We start from the raw sequence: 22,616 nt of genomic DNA, 5'->3' as shown, positions 1-22,616 counted from the left end.
TGCAGATGCCAAAGGCTGAAACTCTCTAATCTTTATTCCACAACCCCATTTCTTCCTTCTTTTTCTAAAGGGTACAAATGGTGGTTGGGAAAAACAGAGTAAAGATAACCCGACTTATCTTTCATCTATAGATCTCTCCCTCTCTTTCCTCTAGGATAACCCTATTAAAATATTTTCCTCTGGCAAATCCCTGAGAAGTAAATCCTCTTTTTCAGAGAGAGTGAGTGTGTGTGTGTATGTGTGTGTGTGTGTGTGGGGGGGGGGGGGGGGTTGTCTGTCACATGGAGGAATACAGTTGCCTTGGCAACCCATGATGGTTTTACTCCGCAGCCTGGCATCAGAGTTACTGGGTAAGTTTGCTGGGGATATTTCACAGTTTGACAAATCTACTTAGAAGAAGTGTGTTTTCAAGGCTGCTGCCAAATGGGTCAGCTGGTTCAGATTCATTCATTTACATTCAGAGATCACAGATGCATTTTTAATTGATGTAGATCAGATGAAGGAGAAGGAAGCCGAGTGTACATGTTCTCTAAAGAAGTGGATTCATGGATGACGTATGAGTGTGGAACAATAAAACAGATATTATGAATCATGACCATCAGCAGCATTCTGTATTCTTATTATATATGTTTTATTACAGCTTCTTTATTCTCCTCTTCTCCAGCTCATGACGTCCCTTACGGGAGGTGGATCCAGCAGTGGCAGGATGCTTCCCCCTTGTGGACACATCTGGTACTGCAACCGTCCTATACATCCTAAAACAAATGCCTCGGCTAATATACAATACGGTGACAAGAAGCCCCTAGAGGTCAAGGGGTTACATTTAGTAACATTAGACACGTTGTCTTTTCATCAGCTTGCAACCTGGAAGTTGGATTTGTGAGAGGACATTTTGACTGAAGCTTGTGTTACAGTTCAGAAAGAAACGTTATAACTGCTTCAATATGACTGGATATCAAGTTGGTAGGGGTGTTACACTGGAATTATGATCTTAATATATATTAAATAATATTCCTTTGCAGGTTTTTTCTTTCAGTTTCATGGTTTGAATGTTGACGTAGTACCATCAATGTAAATTAACTCACCTTGATCTCTATAGAATATCTCTGGGTTGAAAACAGGCTCTGGTGCATACAGTTTTTATGGGATATGAAAAAAAGTCACACAGTTTGAAGCTTAAACTCTGGAAACCATTTGACCAACCTCTCATGCATGACATGTAATGATTCATCATTATTCTATTCTCTTTGCGGAAATGAAGGACATGGTGTTCTATTTGAGATCAAATGATCTATAACAGAAGATAAGAAAGAAAAGGGAAATTAAAAAAAGTGGAAGACATGTAACAGAAGAAGGGGCTGCATTTGTAAATGCCAATAAAAAACAGAAAAGGTATTTCAAAACACTCTAAAATATATGCCAACATATATTTTAACACTTTAAAAAGGCACATCAGAAAACCTAGAAATGAATGAATGGTTATTAAGACAGAAATGGCTGAGGCTTTCATTAATAATTTTAATTTATTACTACCCCAAATCAGTTATCCTTACCCTCAGTTCTGTGAATTCAACCCTCCCCCCCCCCCCCCCCCCACATTTTTCACAGAAATAAAAACAAATGCAGCAAAAAAAGTAACTTTGCGGTAAAACATTTTTCACCAACAGCTTTCCAGAGATATGCAGAAAGAACCACAATGAGTGAGACGACATGCAGCGATTCCCATTGAGGCTTCCCATAGTGGCAGCCGTGCTGCTCTGCTGCAAACATCCATAAAAAGTGTCCGAGCCACAGACAAAAAAAACATGCTTGTTTGTGTCATGCGAAGTAGATATTTACGTTTTAAATTAAAGTGAGATGTTGACACTGAGCACCTAATAAGGATACATGTGAAACAATGAAGAGTGGCCACAAAAGTACCACAGTAACAATCATCTGTTTTCAACTCCACGCAAAAATCCTCAATATCCAGAGAGAAGAGGCAGTGTCACAATCCACTGTTCACGATCCGCGGACAGGAAGGGTGGCTCCTGGATCTCATGTGGCGAGCTAAGAGGGTTAACGCGAGGCCTCGGTTCCCCCTCCACCCTCACACATCATTGCAGTCTCCACTGTCGTCCTCCCCCTGCGAAGGCACTGGGCGACAACCAGCCGGGTCACTTTGTTGCACCGTCACACAGAATTAAGCGTCCTCTTCCTCTACGTCGCTGTGCAGTGCCAGACGGTTTCTTTCAGAGGGCTGAAACATGGCGATGCCCACGATTGATGGATTAAAGTCCAAATACGGGCGTTGAAGATTCAGTGGATTTCAATGTGGACCTGTAAAGAGATGAGGAGGCAGTCAGGCAACAGTCATCTATCCAGACATGCTCATGACAATCTCAGCTGCCAGCTCATCAACTATTAGGTTCATTTTGGAGGCTCTAAAAGAAGTTGACGTGTAAACAATAATAGCAAATACAATTTAAACAGAAGCTGAAGCAATGAGATGGTGTCAACCGGTGTGTATGCAGCGACAGCAAATCAAATAGCGGTTCCCATTTGAAGAGTAAATATTGCAGTAATATGAAATTGCAGTAAGGAAATGCCAAATTAGGAGTAAGTTATGTATCCTGGTCACAATTAGTAAACAAATATATATAATCAAAAGGATGCCATTAGTTTCAGCCCACACATTGTTATGAGAATGTTACAACCAATCAGTGTCCATGCAGCATCTTCCTAAAAGATACGGATTGGCCGCCTACAATGGATATTCAGTGTCATACAAAGTATTAATCCTTTAATTCACAAGATACTTGAACCCCAATATTAGAAACACCTGCAGGAAACATAGAAGCAGCACATACTGCAGCCACCAAACTGACCGTAACATCTGTCTAAACATTATTAACGTGATTACGCCTGGACTGAAGTAACTGCATTATGTTTAAGCTAAACAGGCAATTGCTTTTAAATGGAGTTAAAAATGAATCTGATGTCGACCTGAAGAGGACAAACGGGTTTAAAGTTGGTACTTCGTCTCCCGTCCGTTGCACTTGTTGAATAATTACCTGTAACCTGACATTAAACATCATCGACGCGACCAGGTAGATATAAGGGAATCGGATTCGCAGTCGCCACGCGAGATCAAAAAATATCAACAAAGTCCTCGTCAAGCCTTTGGAAAACACTCCGTAAGTCCGACCAGCGGAGCCCGAAAAGCGGAGCACGAGATAAGACAGAGCCGCCATACGGGCCGTCTGCTCCGGTCACGGAGTCAGCTAGAGAGGCGAAGAGACGGGCCCGGTGCTGGCTGGTGGGAGACGGTTCATGTCGCTATCGCTGACTGACTCCCAGCTCCATTTGTGTTGGCAGAGCTGCTCCACCCCAACGGCTTCTCTATCTATTCCTATTATGGTTAACGGGAGGACTCGTAACGGTGTGACACACACGCGGAAGTTGAATGGGTGGTGGAGTTTCTTTGCCCTGATGGTAGTCTGAAGGCAGATTGTCCTCATACCAGGAATATGCCTTTTAAGGCAATACAAAATAGATGAATTAATACAAATAATGTATCGGGTAATAATGGTTTTAACAACCTTATTGTTTAATTGTTTTTTACATGTAATAGTGTTGCCATATTCAAATAGTTCTTCTCAAAAAGTTGACATAGGTCTGTAGTCAGTCCATTTCTTTATATTTGTGGGGAATTTTCTTCATTAATAAAAGAAGAACTATACTTTTGTTAAAAATAAACAGATTTAAACAAAATGTATTGTATAATTGTTTGTCTTAAAATGCTGTGTTTTATACCATCAACAGTCCAGAGCCCATCATCTACAATGAAGGAAATAGAGAAAAGCTACACATCTTTGCACCTGAGCACCAAATAATGCTTACGGTTTTTGTATCATAAATAACAATTAACTGTTCACTTTTTTCTCACTCAATCAATTAATCCTTGGAACGGGAATTATTGATTAGTCACGCATCTCTGCCCACAACCAGTTGCTACTGTGTCAAGTTACTCCCACAGTAGCAACTGGTTGAGCGCAACTTGACACTTACAACATTTATATTTGGAAATGTGGTCGTTCCAGAGTGGCACGTACACATGTTATTGTTGCCTTCGCCAATGTGCACGGGGCCCTATTGTTGCATCACGAAGAGGAGATGAGGAAGTGATGCCTCTTTGTACCCCTGCCCCCCCTCCCCCCAGACTTTGAATACATATAAGTGCTGCTTCACATAAAGGTTTGAAATGAATCTGAAATGCATCTGTTAAGATTTAACCCGGTGTTCTAGATGGTTTATCGGGGGAAGTGCCTGGAGAGCATCGTTCAGGGAAGCAACAAATTACCCGTTTGATTTCCTCAATCCGTGTCACACTCTGAATCGTCCGTCTTACTCGTGGTTGTTTGAGTGTATCCACTTTCGATTGCTTTAAAAAAAAAAAAGACAAAACACACGACACTTTTTGCTGATATTTTCTGATTTCATAAAAAAAGAAATTAAAAAAAAACGGTGCCTCGTCAGCTGCTTTTTTTTTTTGGAGGAAATCACAGATCGTTAAAACGTCTGTGGGCGTGTCTCCGCCGCACACCGGAAGCACCATCTGGCGGCGGTGGCTAACTACGAGTTTTTTTTTTTCTCCTCCTAAGGGGTGGTGGCCGCTGTTTTGCTTCATAGCTTCCAGATCAGCCCACGAAAGCATGGGAATGTTGCGGGGGATTTTCTGACGAAACTCGTGTTAAAAGTGCCCGATAAGTTGCTTCAAGTTGCCCTCCGTTCCACGCCACAGGAGCCCGGCCGCGCTACCCAACGACCGTAAGCGAAGATACCGTCGGGACGCTCCACCGGACAAAGGAAAAGAGACGCGTGAGCTAACGTTAGCTCGCCGGGATCACTCGGCATTCCTGCCGCTGCGGCGCGATGCAGGCCATAAAGTGTGTCGTTGTTGGAGACGGGTGAGTCAACACAATCGAGCCGGTCGGGGAGTCGGTTCTGATATTTAACTCGGACTAGCGGACGTGTGACGACGCTGTCAATCGAGACGAGCTAACGTTATATCCGCTTTCTCGACGGGGAAAAGTTAAGTTAGCAGCTAACGAAGTTGAACTACCTGTTCGTGCTTCGTGGGTTTCATCAGCTAGCTACGTTAACTATAATCCTACGGTGTGCGCGTTACTCGCCGTTATGTTTTATAAGTAGGGTTGTTGAACTAGCCAACTGCTACTTGCGTTACATAATTACTAGTATGCAAGTGGTCGGCTAATCCTTGGACTTAAGTTTACTGCTGGGTGAGTCACATCACAGTTCACACGTCCCTCCGAGCCCGAGTGAGCCCTCAAGGTGTGTGTGTGTGTGTGTGTCAGTCACACACGCGGCGCATTAAGTACATTTAGTAGACTTTGTCTGCAACAAGTACAGATTGGTAACCGATTAAAGAACGAGCCCGTGAACGACGTTCATGTGCTCGACAATGCGCGAGGTAAACATGCCCCGCACTACTTCTTGTTCAGGGTGTGGTGGATACCGCAGCAGCGGAGTCATTGACTCCTTTTTATTTTCGCTTTTGACGAAAAAGGTTTCATTCGACACTTTTTTTAAGTTTCATGCTTGTAAGCTTTTCATATGCACCTCAACTAGTACTCGTATCTTTTTAAATAAATAACACTATTTTACACCACGTCTGTTCTCCCACTGTCGGGGTTCAATGACACTTCATCCGCAGAAAGTGTGATTGGATATATTTAGGTCAGACACACACAAAGATATATATGAATATGATCAAATATAATTAATTACAAAGTAGGAAATCATAGAAATGTATACCCTAAATGCTGTTTTTTTGGGGGGGGTCGGGTGATACCATCAACAAAAAACGAGTAATCTTTCCTGTTCCTCTCCTCCAGAGCGGTGGGTAAGACCTGCCTGCTCATCAGCTACACCACCAATGCCTTTCCTGGAGAGTATATCCCCACAGTGTGAGTATCTGAGGCTACAGCCCATATTTATTTACGTACGGCTATGAGTTGATCAATACTAGCAGTCATTTGTTGTTGCCCCCTTTATGTCCTTTACAGACACTGCACCACAAGAAGGCCTCTCGTTCTTTAGTTGCTTTTTAAAAAAGGAGAAAGTCTGATTCTAGACCTGCTTTGGAGACGGTGTTGCTCTGCATTACTGTCAGTGTGGCCTGGCTCAGTAAAAGGGCACAACAGATTAATTAAGAGCCTCTTCCCATTTAACTGCCTAAATAAACATTTTTTAGTTCCTGTCATTATTTATGTCATTCATCAGTTTATAGTCATCCTGATGTTTTTATCATATATTTTTTGTCAGGTTCGACAACTATTCCGCCAATGTTATGGTTGACGGGAAGCCGGTGAACCTGGGTCTTTGGGATACAGCAGGGCAAGAAGATTACGACAGACTCCGCCCACTTTCCTATCCACAAACGGTAATGGAAAAAAGGGAAACGGTCTGACAATTTATATGTGACCCATTGTTGTTCTCTTTGATGTGTGGTGTTTGCCTTGAAGTATATCTTTGATGACGGTGGCTGTCTTGCATAATACTTTTGGAAAGTTTGGGGATAAAGAAGAAATAAGGAAGTAAGGGAGAAAGAAAAGCACAGGAGGAGCAGTTCTTACTGTTTTTAGCTGGAAATTTAATTCATGGGCTCTGATTTGTATTGCTTGCTTCTTTTTTCTCACCAGGATGTTTTTCTCATTTGCTTCTCGCTTGTGAGTCCGGCCTCTTTTGAAAACGTCCGTGCCAAGGTGAGTCAATGCACTGCCGGTATTATAAAGACTGAAGCCTGTAAACGGGCGATTTTGATTGACCCACGTTTGTTTTCCAGGATGACTAATAGATTTGTAAAGATCTATTTTGACCCATATACCATCTTATGTCCTCCTTTAAAAACATGATGGACAGAGGCACTGAGTTAATAAAGCTCCTCATGAGAACTATTTGCAACGCTATAAGAAACCATTGTTACACCATTTGGTTAAATAGGTTGAAAACAGGACTTTAACTCGAGGAAGAAAGTTGACTGTTTTCCCAGCAGCACGTTTATTGCACTAAATTATTTTCATTTCCGACTAGAACATGTAATTGCGGACCGTATTTAATAATCCCCACGCTTTGTCACCATGCAACTTCGATTGAGAATAATCTTGTATTGTCAAATTATATATAATATTGTTTCCAATGTCTCCATGAGAATTGACAGCATAGCTGGTATTTAAAATAAAAAAGTGTAATTCTTGTCAACTTCACAAACCGTACTGTAGTTTTAATGTGCAGATCTAAAGCATCTATTATCAACATTCTTATTCTTTCACTGAATCACAGGACTAGTATGTTAAGGCGGTCACTTTTTGTGTCATCGTTTCCATCCCACCGCTTTACTCCTTTGGTTCACTCTCACTTCATTCTTGTTTTTGGTGCCACAACATCTCAGATTGTGGTTTAATAGTCTTTAGTCATTCTAGAAATCTCATGTTCTTCTGTCAACTCGGGCAGAGGGATCCTCCTCTGTTGCTCTCCTGAAGGTTTCTTCCCTTTTTCCCCCGTAAAATGATTTTTTGGGAGTTTTCCTGATCCGATGTGAGGTCAAAGGTCAGGGGTGTCGTATGTGTACAGATTGTAAAGCCCTCGGGGGCTATACAAAATAAACTGAATCGAATGCTCAAGTTAATGTAGACCAGTTTGGAAAGTTATGCTTCTAACTTATCAACGATGTGGTCTCTGCAGTGGTACCCTGAGGTGAGACACCATTGTCCCAACACTCCCATCATCCTGGTGGGTACCAAGCTGGATCTGAGAGATGACAAGGACACCATAGAGAAGCTGAAGGAGAAGAAACTCTCTCCAATTACATATCCCCAAGGACTGGCGATGGCCAAAGAAATCGGTAACCACACACATCCTCTTTATGGGGTTATCGCTGACTTTGTTTTTACTGAAATACTAAAAGAAAACTTGTGTGGTTTCCTCAGGTTCCGTCAAGTACCTGGAGTGCTCAGCCTTGACTCAACGTGGCCTTAAAACTGTGTTCGATGAGGCCATCCGGGCCGTCCTCTGCCCTCCACCCGTCAAGAAGAAGGGGAAGAAGTGCTCCCTCCTCTAAGACTTCCTCCACTGGGACGGTTACAGGGGAACGTGGCCGCTAGTGGTGAGGGGTGGTGAAAGACACAGGGGAAACACACAGTATACACACAAAAACATTGTACTTCAGATTCTTTCCTTCCATAAGTGTAGCTACAGCAGATCTACCAACTGTTTCCATGAAAAATTTGACATGAGATTTGAGAAGGGCTTGGATGATGATGATAGACCCGAGCCCTTTCCCAACCACATATACTGTATACTGTATAGACAACACTATGAAATTCTTGAGGCCTTCTAAAGTGGATTGGATGTTTTGTAAAAATGGACCGTGGAATGTTTTCAATTTGCTCTTCCACTAGTTGTCCACCTTCTTTTTTTTTTTTTTTTGTTTGTTTACAGTCTTGTTTGTTTTAAATGGAAGAAATATATTGCCAAATACATCCTGCAGACGTGCTGTATTTTAACAGAAAAATAAAATCTTTGTTCTATTGTCTCACACCTTTTAAACCTTCAAAATACAGCTTGTGGTTAGCTGTTGTGTGCTGCTGGTTGTTCAGCTCCATAATCAATGGCATTTTATTAATTTTCCATTTTGCGAGGGTGGTCACGTGTCATCACACTGTCAACAAGGAAGTTGAATCTAACCATCTGAAGTTCTTTTTTTGCTTCAAGTGGCTGTTTGTGCGCCATGAATCTCTTCACCAGTTAGTTTTCAGTCCGAGCACATGATTCATGGTCATTCCGTCTCGTGGATTGAGTGACGCCCAAGACTGAAAACTCACACCGGGAACAGATCTTCTGACACCAACCGTGCTATTAAACCCTGACAAATCTAAATGATCCAGTATTTTATGTGTTTGGCTCCAATCGGACCGGTCATTCATGGTATTTCTTTTTCCGCAATCGTCTTTGCAATATTTCCCTAGATGTGTGTCTCAACTGTGTAGCTGCCCAGAAGTGCAAAGCTGAAAACCTTATTAGATATTGGATTAGAACTGTTTTGGTGGCGGGGAACAAGAGTACCTTTAATGCTCTGTGGGCATTTATCAGAAACATTTTGTGCAGCACATTTGATTCCTAATAGCATCACTACTGGCTAAGCAATGTCACTAAAGAAGAGCATTATGCCGGCTAACAACGGTAACAAAGCTACTGTCGGTTATGGTGTCGTATACGGCATACTCTGTTATAATCATGTGATTTGACTTTTGTATCTTTCTTCAGAGGTTACACTTCACTCACTGTATTGTTTAACTAACACTATGAATATCCTTTTGTTTATTACCTCTACAGTTAACGCTACCTTAATCTCCCTAGCTTTTTGTAATTAATGCTGATAGCATGTATGTGCAACATATACTGAAAACTAAGATTAGAATTGCAACGGTTATATTTTTTGCCTATTTACACAATGTATTTGAACTACTAGATCAGGGGTTAAGTACATGTTGCTCATCTGTATTGTATTCAGACATCAAGCTGTGCTTTAATTCAAGCCAATGTTGTGACTCTTTAGTCTTATGGATAAAAGCTATTGTCACTTTTTGAAAGCCAATAAATTCAAGTAAAACCGACTCTTCTGCCTCTTTGGACAGTGCAGCCACAGATTCTCCATAAAGTCGAGCTAAACTAGAATGAAGTAGTCAGATTGGTTATGCTGTAAAAGCTTTATCTGTTCATTTAATTGTATATTTTTTTACAGTCAGTTGAATTATCTAAAGCACTTTGCATTATTGTAACCATGGCGTTAAAGACTGACCATGTCAGTTTCCATTTATTTAATCTGTAAAATCAAATTAAATATAGCAGTTCTGCTTTTAGCTTTACAAAAGACTAAACTATTTGAATGACGGGTATTAATTCGACAATATCTTTGAGATTATAGATTGCCGTGTTGAATAGTGGACTACTGCTTTGCCCATTTCCAAATGTGATGGAAGAATATTAAACATTTTAACATAATCAAAAGTGCAGCGTCACCACTAACAGACCCCAGTAATAATAATTCAGTTAAACACCAACAATTTAGCGTAATCTTGCTAAGTGGCAGATCGGTTGCATTTGATACTAAAGCGACCGGAGACTTAATTAGATTAACAACTGCCATCTGAAATAAAATATTAAGCTTTGACAGTGACGCTCATCAGACCAGTTGTCAGATGTAGAAACACTGGTGACGGATCTCAATGAGAAGTTCAAACATCACAGACGTGCTTATATTGTTTGCTTATGGAGGCAAAGAAAACATTTATTACAAGATAAATGAAAACCTGACAAGGTCAAGTCAACATAATTGACAATTCATAAACCCACAAGGTTTGTTATAATGCATTTGGCACAAAATCAAACTTGTTAATTTACCATCAGTCATAAAACAAACACTTTTCGCCGTCTTTGTAAATCTTCGACCACGCACCGGTTTTTAATCCTGTCGTTCAGGACTCGACGCATCGCAGCAATGCCCCTGAAGTTGTAGGTATGCTGGGAAGAAAACAAAGTCTTCATTCAGAAATCGAAGATGCAATGAACGTTTCCCCAATAGTCCAAGAGGAGTAATAAATCAAATGAGTCATTGGCGGATGGAATGAAAAAACTAAAACAGATGCTGTGAGTTGATTATTTTCTATCAATCACATTTTATAACTACGGCAATCCAGCTGGCTGGTTTTTGAAGGTTTGACAACCACAAGCACGCGTTTTAACACCCGAGAGAGAGCCAGTATATGGCCAGAGGGTTGCTCAAGCAAGTATCAACAAATCCTCAATTACTGAACCGCAAGGATTATAAATGAGGGCGACTACCTGAAGTACCTGTCCTTTTCATATGACAGATGGGTAAACTCTGACCTATTGCAAACCCCCCCAAAAAAGAAACCACCCTTTTTCAGAATCGATAGCATGCAACTTGTTTACAAGTAAAGGTCACCTTTCTACCAGCTCTGCACCAACAATGTCATGGATGTGGTACTTCATGTGGAACTTCACATGTGAAGTTGTTCGCCGCTCCTCGAGCTCTGCCTTTAACACTTCACTGTATTTTGACTTCTTCACCATTCCCAGCACGGCTTTACGACCTAACAGGAAGAGCGGTAAGTGGTAAGATGGTTAGAAAACAAACAGTCCTCCAATTAGCAAGCCGCTGTCAAAAACATTGTAGAATTAGAAATTTACATGAAACGTCAAAAGCTAAGTAGTGTTGAGACCTTGTAAAAAGTACTTGGTGAATTTGCCCGAGTTGGGAATGGAAAGCCACCAGCTGCCTGCATCCCTCACAGTCAGAACCCCCGACTTAACCAGATGCCTACAGGGTGAGAAAATATAGCATGTGCTGAACGTTCTAAACGTATTTTCACACACCGAAGACGGATGAAGTAGTTCCAAACCCAGGAGAAGACCCACATTAAAGCCATTTCAGGTGGTAAATGAGTCTTTCATACGTTATCTCGGAGTCCGTGAAGAGAAACTCCCTGAGCATCTTGTCTTTGCTGAAGCTCAGTTCTGTGCAAGGACACAGCAATTTCTCCAGGAACCTCTCCACTGTCGCCCGTGTAGGCCTGCCATCCTCCCCTGCCAACACTTTAGTCTTGTAATCGGAAGCAAAAACCAGCCCGAAAGCGTCCGAATCAAACCCGAGCTGGAACATCAGCAGTTCTCCTCGTTCCCGCAGTTTATTCTGTGGGCCACAAGGAGGGCGGTGGGTTTCCACATTGGGATACACACACACACACACACACACACACACACACACACACGACCTTCCTGACATGGAGTCATCTTACCAGCTCCTTGTCCACCAACGTCTTGTCATCGTGGACGCTGTAGAGTTGGTGCTTCATGACAATCGGAGGCAAGCGGTCGTCGAAGAGCTTCCTGGGGAACAGCGTCATGAGATACTCAAGGCTGGATCTGACGTCAGTCGGCCCTTTAAAGTCAATCCATACATTTTAATCTCAAATGAGATTACACGTACACGTTATTCGCCGATTAGACGCTCCACCTACCATCTCCATCGTTGACTGCTCCAAACTTCTGCGTTCCATTTCTTCTTTTCTTCACCTTGAAAGTGTCTGAGATCAAAGCCCGTTTCCGGTTCATACCTGGAGGGAAACATGTGGCAGAATAAACCAACTGCTGTTCGCTCTCTACAGAGATATTTATTATTTGACCCATCAGACACATTGTTCTACTACAAGTTACATCCCCTCGCGTTTGCTGAAAGAAACCGTTAGTGTCATAGAAAAGTGAGTTAAGGTAGTTATATCACTGGCAGCTAACTAGGTTAAAGGTAGTTATATCACTGGCAGATAACTAGGTTAAAGGTAGTTATATCACTGGCAGCTAACTAGGTTAAAAGGTAGTTATATCACTGGCAGCTAACTAGGTTAAAGGTAGTTATATCACTGGCAGATAACTAACTAGGTTAAGTTAGTTATATCACTGGCAGATAACTAGGTTATGTTAGTTATATCACTGGCAGATAACTAGGTTATGTTAGTTATATCACTGGCAGATAACTAGCTAGGTTAAAGTTAGTTACCCAGACGATACACTCAGATTGTCAAATCGACCCACCGGTTAACACTCTGAATCCTCCGCCACTACATTTAAACTACATTAAAAAAAAGTCTATATATAAATACTCTGCTACGAGTGCATTCATGTTGTGAGTTGTGCCCCCGTTCTCTTTATACATCCACGAGTGCAGCTAACGCTAGCTCACTTAGCTAACACTGCTTAGTGCGTACACAGAAGACGTGAGCCAACATCCGACCTGTCAAACTAACGTTAGTCACAACTTACCTAATGGCAGCTAATGGCATTAATATTGGTATTCACATCGCTTTGGTCAGCACAGCTCTAACTGACACTTACAAGGTATTCTTCTTCTTTTTATGGCGTCCAACAAAAGGCGCATTACCGCCACCTACTGCATTGGGGTGTGGACCCGCGTCATCTATCCCTTTAAAACTAATTAAAAACCTAACCTATATCCTTCCAATCAATACTGTTTCTTTCAAATATCGCAGCACCTTTCCTGCCCCCAAGGTTAATGCATTAATGGATTGCTGCTTTAACAAATATCTGGATTCTCTGTGTTTTACCTCCATTGTAGCATTTATACCGGAAGTGACGCCACTGCTGCCACCAAGCGGATTGGAGGAGTAACTGCATCCGGAAGCAGCGTTGAGTTTGGTGTCTAAACAGAGAGAGTTGTTGTTAGCTCGTGGCGCTATTAGCTTCCCAGCCAGCGAGACGAAAACACGTTGTTTTCTTTCTTTACTTTTATTTATGTAAATTAGAAAAGACGCTGCAACATATGCTAATAGTTTTTACACAAAGTCCTATTTGTTATTGTGTCTGACGGCCTTGACAGAAAGGTAACATTAGCTCAACGTTAGCTGTTTTTGTTGTGCATGCTGACTACGGTACGTTAGGTTTTCATTTAATAACCGTGGAATTAGTTTTAGTAGTAATAAAGTCGTTTGTATGTTGAATTGGTGACGCACATGGCGAAATCAATACACAAAAAGCAGCTATTTTGCAAACCTTCATTAACCTAACATACAGCAGGCATGCACAGCACGTCTTTACATTATGTGTCTGCATTCAAATAATACAGACACAATAGACCATTATTTACACAGATCACGATGGGATGTGCATATATAGATGCATAATATATACGTTGCAACAATAGAATAGATAACTATCCTTCGAAACTAGTATCTAGTAGCATTTTTTATGGTCAATATAAAGCATACAAAATAAAAAAGTTATATATACATGATACACAAATAGTGGGTTGTCTTGTGTCAGCAGTATTAAAAAAGGTTCACATTTCTTTTAAGTGACAACACAAGTGATGATCAGTCAAGTTTGTTTCATAAATCATTGCTCTTTTCCCCACTAGGTAGCAATGGACCAGCACAGATCCCACAATCCCAACTCCACCTACCAAAACCCCCAGTCCGCATACAGACGACATAAAGACACCAGTGGAAGAAATCCCTGTGAGATTAAACGCTCCAGACCAAACCCCCACCAGTATCAGTCTGGGCCAACACCAGGTCAAAACCCACGCAGCTCTCAGGATTTGAGCACCAGAAGGGAGTTGTATGAAAGAGACTTTCCAGTGTACAAACAGCCTGTCGAAGTAGGATGTTTTTCCCTTGACTCTGACGGTAGATTCGTCAATGACAGCAGGCAGTTAAGATACTATGTGGAACCTGACAAAAATCCTAATTTTGACCTGAAGGATGGGTACAAGGACCGCTACATAAAGAAAGATGTAACTAAGAAGGAGAAGCTGGACCACATCCTACGATGGATCTTGGCCAATAAATCAAAACTCAACTCAAAGGTGACCGCAGCCTCATCATGGTAAGTTTCCAGGTCAGATAGATACCTCCCCTGGGATCTATCGTTGCTACTCTAAGCACAACTTTCCTGTTGGACACGTATTCTTGGTTCTACCTCTGCTCTTCCCAGTGCTTTAGATTCCGACTTTGTGACATGGCGTGGTCACCTGACCAAGCTGCTGACCACGCCGTATGAGACACGCGAGGGCTGGTTGCTGGCAGTCACCAGGTTCAGGGGCACGCTTTACATCAGCGAAGTGGAAACAGAAGTTGCCCAACGAGAACGAGAGAACCGCACAGAGAGACACGAGGAGGCGATGTACTGGGGATACAAGTTTGAGCAATACACATGTGCAGGTAGGTAGTTAATGCAATATAGTATGATATTAGCTGCTGTTTACTTCTTTCTTCTCCTCGATTGTTGATCAATCATATTCATTCACTGCCTTAGCTCAGCTGTAATATTCACGTGCATCACACATTTTTTTATATTTAGTCATATATATATCCTGTAATTTCCCCACTGAGGGACTAATAAAGGATTATCTTATCTTATCTTATCTTATATTTAGTCATAGTAATTCAAGTAAATAATGATAATGTAAAATAATGTAACTAAATGTTATGTCAAAATTATAAGATACTCAGTCATCACTTTATGATCTCTTCTTGAGATAGTGAGTCAAGAAAAGAATTGTTAAGTATAAATAAAATAAAAAATGTATCTTAACAGTTTCTTACTGTCTCAAAATGATGACTTATTTCACTGGCAATGAGTACGGTCTTGGGTTTATAATGAGAATAAATATAAAACAAGATGTATATCTTACCCTCTAATAAACTAAAATGATATCTGGTTTGAATTGACATAAAAGACTATAATAGATTTAGTATCTCATAGCTATGACACTATAAAATCTAAACTCTGACTTAATCTAAGTCAAAGTTTTTCAAGTTTAAAAGTAATTCGCGAATTTGCGTCTCATATATTGTCCAGAATTATCCAGATTTAGAAATGATTATGAAAACTTTACATCAAATACTTTTGGCGCAGTAACTTCCATATGCCCCGATCTCATTTTATTACATTTGACACACGAATCCTATTTTATGAAAGCCCATAGGGTTTTAAGCACACGTATTAAAAGATAACGCCTCACCTTTGTCCATCCCTGTAGATAACGTCCACAGTCTACCCGACCCGGGCGGAGTGGTAAACACTAATGAGGGCTTCTGCACTGTGGTGCAAACTCGGCTGGCAGACCACAGACTCCTGTTCTCCGGTGAGGTGGACTGCCGGGATAAAGACCCCAACGCTCCAGCTGCTCCCGCATGCTACGTCGAGCTGAAGACCTCTGCGGAGATCTGCACCCCGAAACAGCGCAGCAACTTCCACAGGTAGATGATGGATCGATAAAACATCACATGATTCTTCACTTGTTCACGTCATGCTGTTTGTTGGATGTTTGATTTGACCCACTCAGAGCTGTCATAATCCTCCTCGTGGTGGTCCTCAGGTTCAAACTGCTGAAGTGGTGGGCCCAGTCCTTTCTCCCGGGAGTCCCCCGTGTTGTGGCAGGTTTTAAGGATGAGGAAGGAGTGGTCGTCACTGTGGACACTTTTCCCATCTCTAAGATTTCACAGCTCATCAAGGTAGTGAAGTCGTTTGCATCGATAAACTACTGGTCATCGAAAGCTTATCTGAGCGTTGAGAAATCTATTCACATCTGTTTTTACCACAATGTAAAGTTATTGGACACAAGTTAATAAAAGATTAACTAAAAATATTTGCACTTTGTTTGTCTTCTGTATATTTTTCTGGACAGAATGAACACAACTGCTGGAAGCCGACAGTCTGTATGAACTTCTGCTGTGATTTCCTGTCTTTTGTGAAGCAAATCGCTACTGAAGACAATCCAAGGTAAGTTGCACTGACAGACTATGTTGTTAACCTCTTTTTATTTGTATTTCAAGCAAAAAGTCTTTCATGAATCCTTATTATTTCCCTTCCAGCGTGGTGTACCTGTTCTCCTGGGAGCCCCGTAGAGATGTGACGTTCTCCGTCCACAGGGACTCCCAGTACTCCTTCCTGCCCCACTGGTATGTGGAGGTGATGACGAGCAGTCAAGACAAGCACCATCAGCCCTGATTTACAACCGAGACGGGTTCAACTGCTAATGTTCATTCAGACCTCCAATGGAGGATCCTCAGATTTTATTATAACGTTTTAATCTTCAGAACAGTGGTCAATTGTTCAATGTTAATTGAAACAAAATTAGAAAACAATGGTTTGAAAAAAAAACAAAAAATCATAAATGAAGTTAGTATTGCATCCGCAGTTACGTTTTTTTTCATGTTACGTGTTCAGAAAAAAAACATTTCATTTGTGAAGAAGACCGTAATTAATATGCATGGTGTATTCTTGTAATCATTGCATCATTACCGTTGTTTTATAATGAATAGTGACACATTCACCAGCTTTGGCTTCCTTCTTAACTATTGAATAAAGCTAACGTTGTCCTTCTGCCTCCCGACTTGGTGACAGTTTCTTTCTTCAGAGCTTTCTGCTTTTTCACACTTTTCTATCCTCCGATAAATCAGTTAAATGTTCTCCCGTGCCTCGCTTTTATTTTCTGAATCTTGAAATACACATTTATTTGAAAATTATGAATTTAAAAAAGGGAACACCAATTACTCATCGATTTAGTTGCAGGTATATAGTTTGCTGATGTGCACATATGTGGTTAACCTGAGAACAACCTGTTGCTCTCAGGTTAACCATAATATATATATTTATATTCTCTATAATGTCCTTCCTGTTTTTTTGGTAAATTGACATTGCATTCTTACTAACTGGCACCGATCAATACAACGAACAGTCCTAAATATGATGTTACAAACTAACATTGAGAGCAGTAAATCCTGTAATGATTAAAACTCAAGTTAACAAATTGAACAACCAGTGAAACGGGTTCAAGGTGAAAGGCTGCAAAACTAATACTTTCATTTACTGCAACATGTAATACCAAAAAACAACAATCAGGCAGTAGAGCTGTTGGGTGCATCATGGATTTGTGTAAATCGTCAACAGTCATCACAGTTAGAGGCGCCTACTGCAGTATTTATACACATGTAAGTATTGTCAAGTACTCATTCCCATTTATGTTAAATTCATTTGTTCTTAATACATTAGAATTGTTTAAATTAAGACTTTTCAGAGCAGATTTTACACATGGAGTTTGTAAATTGGGAGCTTCCCTCCCTTTTAACATTATTGTGACTACTGCTGATCTGTGTGTAATAATGACATCATACCTTCATCTGGCAGGAATTCCATGAAGATTCTATCAACTCGGTTAAATTAAAACATAAGACGGAGTGTGAGGAATGTTTCGGGTAGCTTACGTCGAGGCAACCCCGACTGGAAGTGGGAAGCTTAACTTATCCCGAAAGTTGAAGGAAAAGTTTTCTCATTTGGGGAAATAAGCTTTTATTTCTATACATTTGAAATTTCGATGAGAAGATTGCGACCACTCTTGTGTTTGAAACGGTTGAAATGAAGCTGCAGCAGTTATATCGCACAAAGACAGCTAGTTAAACCCACCAACCAGCACCCCATAAGCTCACTTATTTACCGGTTGTAGTATAAAAGCGTCAAATCTCAAACTATTACTTTGATCAGTAATTCCCAGGAGTCCCATCTAATGTGTGGCATCCATCTTCTCATCAATCTCTCGGGAAGAAAGCAAATAGGGGTATTTCCCCAAATGATGTCCACTTTCCCTTTGAGTAGTATTGTGATTAAAATCTCAGCTGGTACGGTCACCATCTCAACAGAGATCAAATCAAGACCAGTTAGAGGTTAAAAAAAGAGAGGGTATTCTAAGCATCGCACCCGGCTCTTCTCACAGTGTTCGTTTTGCCTCTCATTGCAACGTTTACATGAATGCATCAATTCCTGGCTTCAACATATCATTGTTAAAAAAACAAAAAAACATGTACCAACGCACTGCTGTATTCACCGCTTCAGTTTCTGGTTCAGGCGCATGACTTTGAAGGTGGCAGCAGTGATCTTCTCGTACACCACAAACATGAGGGCGGCCGTCAGTACCGTCTGCAGCAGCTTGGCCTCCAGGCCTTTGTACAAACCCAGAACACCATACCTCCTGTGAGAGAGAGGCAGACGTGCATGAAGGAGGCGCTGCATGGAACGGCCTCACCAGTGGATGCCTTTATGTTCTTGCTGCACTCACTTGATTCTGTCCATTAGCAGGGAGAAAATGTTTGAGAGGCCTCCGATCACGCCGCCCTTTCCATCACCTTTGTACTGGCCGAACTGATGAGAAAGGTTAGCTTGATTTCATTCAATTAGATTTGATGAGCGACTGGAGATCTCAAAGATATTCTGCACCATTCAAATCTGCACGGTCCATCACATGAAGGGATTACAAAGCGCTTCAATGGAGCTCGTCAAGCTCATAGAAAGATGTTAAACTTTCATATACATAGATTTTCTATATTCTTTCTAAATTTTTTCTACTCGAGTTTGAATGGTGCTTTATTCTTCTCTTGCCACCAACACATATGACAATATAGATAAAACAACATCATATACAGAATATCCTCTCACATAATGTGTGAGATATCTTGAAAAAGTAAGCAAAAGGGGGACATTCAAAATAACTTAATATTTACCCTCAGGATGGCCTGAACGGTCTGGAGAGGATATGTTGCCGTGGTAGCAACGGCCTTGGCAACGGCTCCGATGAGAAAGATCTCTGCTGAGGAAATCTGTGGTCGGATACAGAGATTAAATCCACTCATATCCAGTGCTGCTGCTGCTGCTTGAGCATTTATAGAACTGTTAGATTGATCATATCAAATCGCTGCCAGACAAACGGACCCTTTAGCCACACGACGGCTTCAGAGATGTCCGTCTGTCAATGTCCTCCACTTTTGAATATTACTATTAAAAATTAAAATTAATTTAACCATGAGGTCAAACTAAGGATGCTTGTTTGTTAGACTTTGATGTTTTCTTTCACTCCCTTGACTACAGTTGAACAACAGTCAAGACGGGGCTCATCGATTAGCTTCGGTAACGAAGTATTCTACACGACGACGCCCGTGTCCTCTCACCTTCTTCCCTCCCTCGGCCGCCTTCCTCTTCATGGCCTCATAAAACATGAACTGCACGGCCGGGTTGAGGACGAGGATAAGAGAGGGCAAAGTGCCGTTCCACAGCATTGCCACACCCTCATTGGCTACGATCTGTGAGAAAGCATCTGAGTGGGCGAGCCCAAACACAGCAGGGTTTTACAACTGTGCAGCAAGAAGAAGAAAAACGGTAAGATATATTTATGAACATCTCACACACCAAAGATGCCCCTGTAGTGTGTTTGCTGGAGGTCTTCGTCCCTGAACTTTGCTCCCTGCAGCTTCAGTCGAGTGTTGACCACCCACATGGGAGTGGTCAGGATCACGTTCACCATCCCTGAAGAACAGCAGAACTTTAGCTTTCTGGAATCGTTCCTAAAAAAGGTACCGCGTGGAGTTGTTGACCAGCAACAGGTGGCATTAATGCACCAACTAAAGTAAACATGGAAACAAGGATTTAAATTACTCAAATCAACAGAAAATAAATTATATTTCTATAGAAGATTAATAGTTTTTTGACATATGTCAATCAAAATGTCAACTATTCTCAGGATCCAGCATCTCTGTTGTGAGGATTTACTTATTTTCTCTGTTTGAAATCCTTATGAACTGAATATCTTTGTGTTTCTGCTTGTTTGACAAAAGACATAAGCATCTTTTACCGTGACAGATATTATTCACAATTGTAATATTTTGACCAAACGATTCAACAATTACTCAAAATAAAAATCGTCATATGAATCAATAATGAAAATAATAATTGTTAGTTGCAGCACTAATGTTTAACAGTACAGGTTAAAATATGCATTCAACATGTAAACGTTGTTCTTTATTAAAAAACGCCACCGTCCTTCAGTCAAAACCTTTGAGTCAGGTCATGAATAATTATTAGTTTTTACCCGATACGACCCCCATGAGCAGGTCTTTGGCGGGTCTGGACTTCCCTGGACCAGACGCCGCCAGCTTCTTTAGGGTGTTGAAGGTGTAGAAGTAGACGAAGTTGGAGCAGCAGAGGCTGGAGATGACTGGTAACCAGCCTCTGTACAGGGACTGACTGGGAGAAGAGATGGAGGGTCAATATCCACACTGGAGAACGCGAAATCCAGACAATATTTGGGCATTTCTTATTTTAAAAAATGATCAATAATTAACGAGGATTAATAATAATAATCTACTTTATGAGGATCAACTAAATACTAACTGAATGATCAACTGTTTCAACAATTAAAACAGCCATAACTCAAATCAATTTAACCCAGAACTTTACTCACAGGCCTTCTTCCTTTGCTATCTCAGCCAGGATGACGTGGGTGGAGTTGGACGTCCTCTTCTCATCCACTGAAAAACCAACACAATGGATGAGTCAGCAAACAGGCAGCTGTACCGGGATGAGAGGAGTTCTGCTCGTCCTCAATGGTCGGAGAAGCTTTCTGAGAAGTAAATAATCTCGACTGGAGTGTAAGACTTCAACATTTACAGGAAAAAAAAAAAAAATAATTAAATTAAAATAAATAAATAAAATAAATATAAATAAATAAATAAATAAATAAATAAATAAATAAATAAATAAATAAATAAATATTTAAAGAGCACCTTTAAAGAGCATAAAGAGAGGCTGTATACAAAATTATAAATAAATAAAAAGTGTCACTAAAAGTCAGGACATCCTGTTCTAGTACGTGAAAGTGAAACTTCCCACTAAGCTCGTTCATGGACGTGCGGCTCACCCTGCAGTCTGCTTTTGGCCGTGTCCAGAGGGAAGAAGACGGTCATGGCTGTCACGCTCCCCTGAAACACACAACACGATGTCATCAAACTGAGCGCATGTCTCAGTCGAGTGAAAATCGCCGATGCTCGTCCGTGAACGTCTCGTCCACCTGGTCTCTCACCATCGCACCTGCCACCGCGTGAACCAGCGTCTCGTAGGACAGAAGGCCGTCGGCCAAGCCCCCGCTGCCGGGCATCTCTGCGGTGTCTGTCCCGGGGTCGGACCAGCGCGCACGGACCCAAACACACCCGGAAAGTCGCCGACGACTGGACGCGAGTTCTGGGTCGGTTTCTATTGGAACTTCGGTTTTTAGAGCTGCGTTCACGGAACCAGTCGCAGCTCCAACATGTTACAACAAAAGGCCATTTAGGAGGAGAAGTGTCGGTCAATGTTTCCTCCCAGTCGCCCATTCATTGGCTCGGACCGGTTCTTCTACTTCTTCTCCTTCTTCTTCTCCTTCTTCTTCTTCTTCTTCTTCTTCTTCTTCTTCTTTTAATGGCGTTTAGCAAGCCGTCAACATTCATTACAGCCACCTGCTGACGAGGCTGCAGACGTGGATCAACAAATAAATAATACAACAAATAAACACAAATAATCCAATAAACAAATAAATGGAGAGTTTATTTTTTTGTAATTTAGTCATTAAAAAGAAAGGTTGAGTGCAGTGCCGGATGCATTTGTATTGTTCAATATTTAACGTATGTATTACTTTTTCTATTTTTAAATATCTAATTGTAATGCCATATGTAATTAGTTCCGTAAGTTCAGTGCAAGTTTGTCCTTATTAATATAACAAGAACATTCAATCTTGTCATCCATTTCGTTAAACATCACAGTATGACCCGTGTCTTTGGAAATGTGTGTCCTCCATCCCAGTTGAGAAAGTATCTCTTACTATAGTATATACTGATTTGCACTTTAATATCTAATAAAGTGACATATTTTATAAACATTATTATCTTAATCTGTGAAGTAAGTACTAACTATATCTGTACAAAACTGTAGTAGATTAAAAAGAAGTGTTGTAAAGGTGACTCAGAATTGTACTAGAACACCTGGAAATCTTGCACTTAATAATTAAGCTTTAAATAACTCTTGGTGATGATCTCAAGCTGTAGTAGTTCAATTCTCCGCATCGTGTCCTGGGGGAGCAGCACTGCACCCGGAGGCACCAACAGACTTAACAAACTGGTGAGGCAGGCCGGCTCCATCACTGGCTGCAAACTGGA

General features: G+C 41.1%; 5 protein-coding genes across 11 annotated transcripts; 2 read left to right on the top strand and 3 right to left on the bottom strand.

Moving 5' to 3' along the window:
- Positions 1-1,584: 1,584 nt before the first annotated feature.
- Positions 1,585-3,614, bottom strand: LOC117734496 (small integral membrane protein 10-like protein 2A). 2 transcript variants are annotated; one of them, XM_034538532.1, is made up of 2 exons: positions 2,986-3,614; positions 1,585-2,319 (listed from the first exon to the last, which is right to left on the bottom strand). In XM_034538532.1, the coding sequence occupies exons 1-2, from the start codon at positions 3,231-3,233 to the stop codon at positions 2,271-2,273; spliced, it is 297 nt and encodes a 98-aa protein (XP_034394423.1). In that variant the 5' UTR covers positions 3,234-3,614; the 3' UTR covers positions 1,585-2,270. The 2 variants fall into 2 exon arrangements, with proteins under 2 accessions (XP_034394423.1, XP_034394424.1); XM_034538533.1 differs by having other exon boundaries at positions 3,054-3,436.
- A 938-nt stretch (positions 3,615-4,552) lies between these two features.
- LOC117734495 (ras-related C3 botulinum toxin substrate 1) lies at positions 4,553-9,677 on the top strand. Its single transcript, XM_034538531.1, has 6 exons — positions 4,553-4,949; positions 5,898-5,969; positions 6,328-6,445; positions 6,705-6,767; positions 7,747-7,906; positions 7,992-9,677. Exons 1-6 carry the CDS (start codon positions 4,915-4,917, stop codon positions 8,120-8,122), a joined length of 579 nt encoding a protein of 192 aa, XP_034394422.1. The 5' UTR covers positions 4,553-4,914; the 3' UTR covers positions 8,123-9,677.
- A 640-nt stretch (positions 9,678-10,317) lies between these two features.
- Positions 10,318-13,163, bottom strand: LOC117734493 (serine/threonine-protein kinase 19-like). 2 transcript variants are annotated; one of them, XM_034538530.1, is made up of 7 exons: positions 12,904-13,163; positions 12,105-12,200; positions 11,883-11,973; positions 11,541-11,776; positions 11,307-11,404; positions 11,030-11,177; positions 10,318-10,584 (listed from the first exon to the last, which is right to left on the bottom strand). In XM_034538530.1, exons 1-7 carry the CDS (start codon positions 12,921-12,923, stop codon positions 10,539-10,541), a joined length of 735 nt encoding a protein of 244 aa, XP_034394421.1. In that variant the 5' UTR covers positions 12,924-13,163; the 3' UTR covers positions 10,318-10,538. The 2 variants fall into 2 exon arrangements, with proteins under 2 accessions (XP_034394421.1, XP_034394420.1); XM_034538529.1 differs by having other exon boundaries at positions 11,883-12,025; positions 12,904-13,155.
- A 110-nt stretch (positions 13,164-13,273) lies between these two features.
- Positions 13,274-16,996, top strand: dxo (decapping exoribonuclease). 4 transcript variants are annotated; one of them, XM_034539481.1, is made up of 8 exons: positions 13,274-13,529; positions 14,015-14,257; positions 14,360-14,484; positions 14,593-14,819; positions 15,641-15,860; positions 15,980-16,115; positions 16,289-16,383; positions 16,476-16,996. In XM_034539481.1, exons 1-8 carry the CDS (start codon positions 13,518-13,520, stop codon positions 16,609-16,611), a joined length of 1,194 nt encoding a protein of 397 aa, XP_034395372.1. In that variant the 5' UTR covers positions 13,274-13,517; the 3' UTR covers positions 16,612-16,996. The 4 variants fall into 4 exon arrangements, with proteins under 4 accessions (XP_034395372.1, XP_034395370.1, XP_034395371.1 ...); XM_034539479.1 differs by having other exon boundaries at positions 13,274-13,481; positions 14,015-14,484; XM_034539480.1 differs by having other exon boundaries at positions 14,019-14,484.
- Positions 16,997-17,434: 438 nt separating this feature from the next.
- Positions 17,435-21,898, bottom strand: LOC117735065 (peroxisomal membrane protein PMP34). 2 transcript variants are annotated; one of them, XM_034539483.1, is made up of 9 exons: positions 21,517-21,898; positions 21,347-21,407; positions 20,891-20,957; positions 20,519-20,673; positions 19,840-19,956; positions 19,602-19,747; positions 19,158-19,253; positions 18,716-18,798; positions 17,435-18,628 (listed from the first exon to the last, which is right to left on the bottom strand). In XM_034539483.1, the coding sequence occupies exons 2-9, from the start codon at positions 21,390-21,392 to the stop codon at positions 18,481-18,483; spliced, it is 858 nt and encodes a 285-aa protein (XP_034395374.1). In that variant the 5' UTR covers positions 21,393-21,407; positions 21,517-21,898; the 3' UTR covers positions 17,435-18,480. The 2 variants fall into 2 exon arrangements, with proteins under 2 accessions (XP_034395374.1, XP_034395373.1); XM_034539482.1 differs by having other exon boundaries at positions 21,509-21,897.
- Positions 21,899-22,616: the final 718 nt, after the last annotated feature.

This window comes from Cyclopterus lumpus, chromosome 8, assembly GCF_009769545.1.
Source record: "Cyclopterus lumpus isolate fCycLum1 chromosome 8, fCycLum1.pri, whole genome shotgun sequence".
Taxonomy (NCBI): Eukaryota; Metazoa; Chordata; class Actinopteri; order Perciformes; family Cyclopteridae; genus Cyclopterus; species Cyclopterus lumpus.
This window is presented reverse-complemented; position numbering and strand designations above follow the sequence as displayed.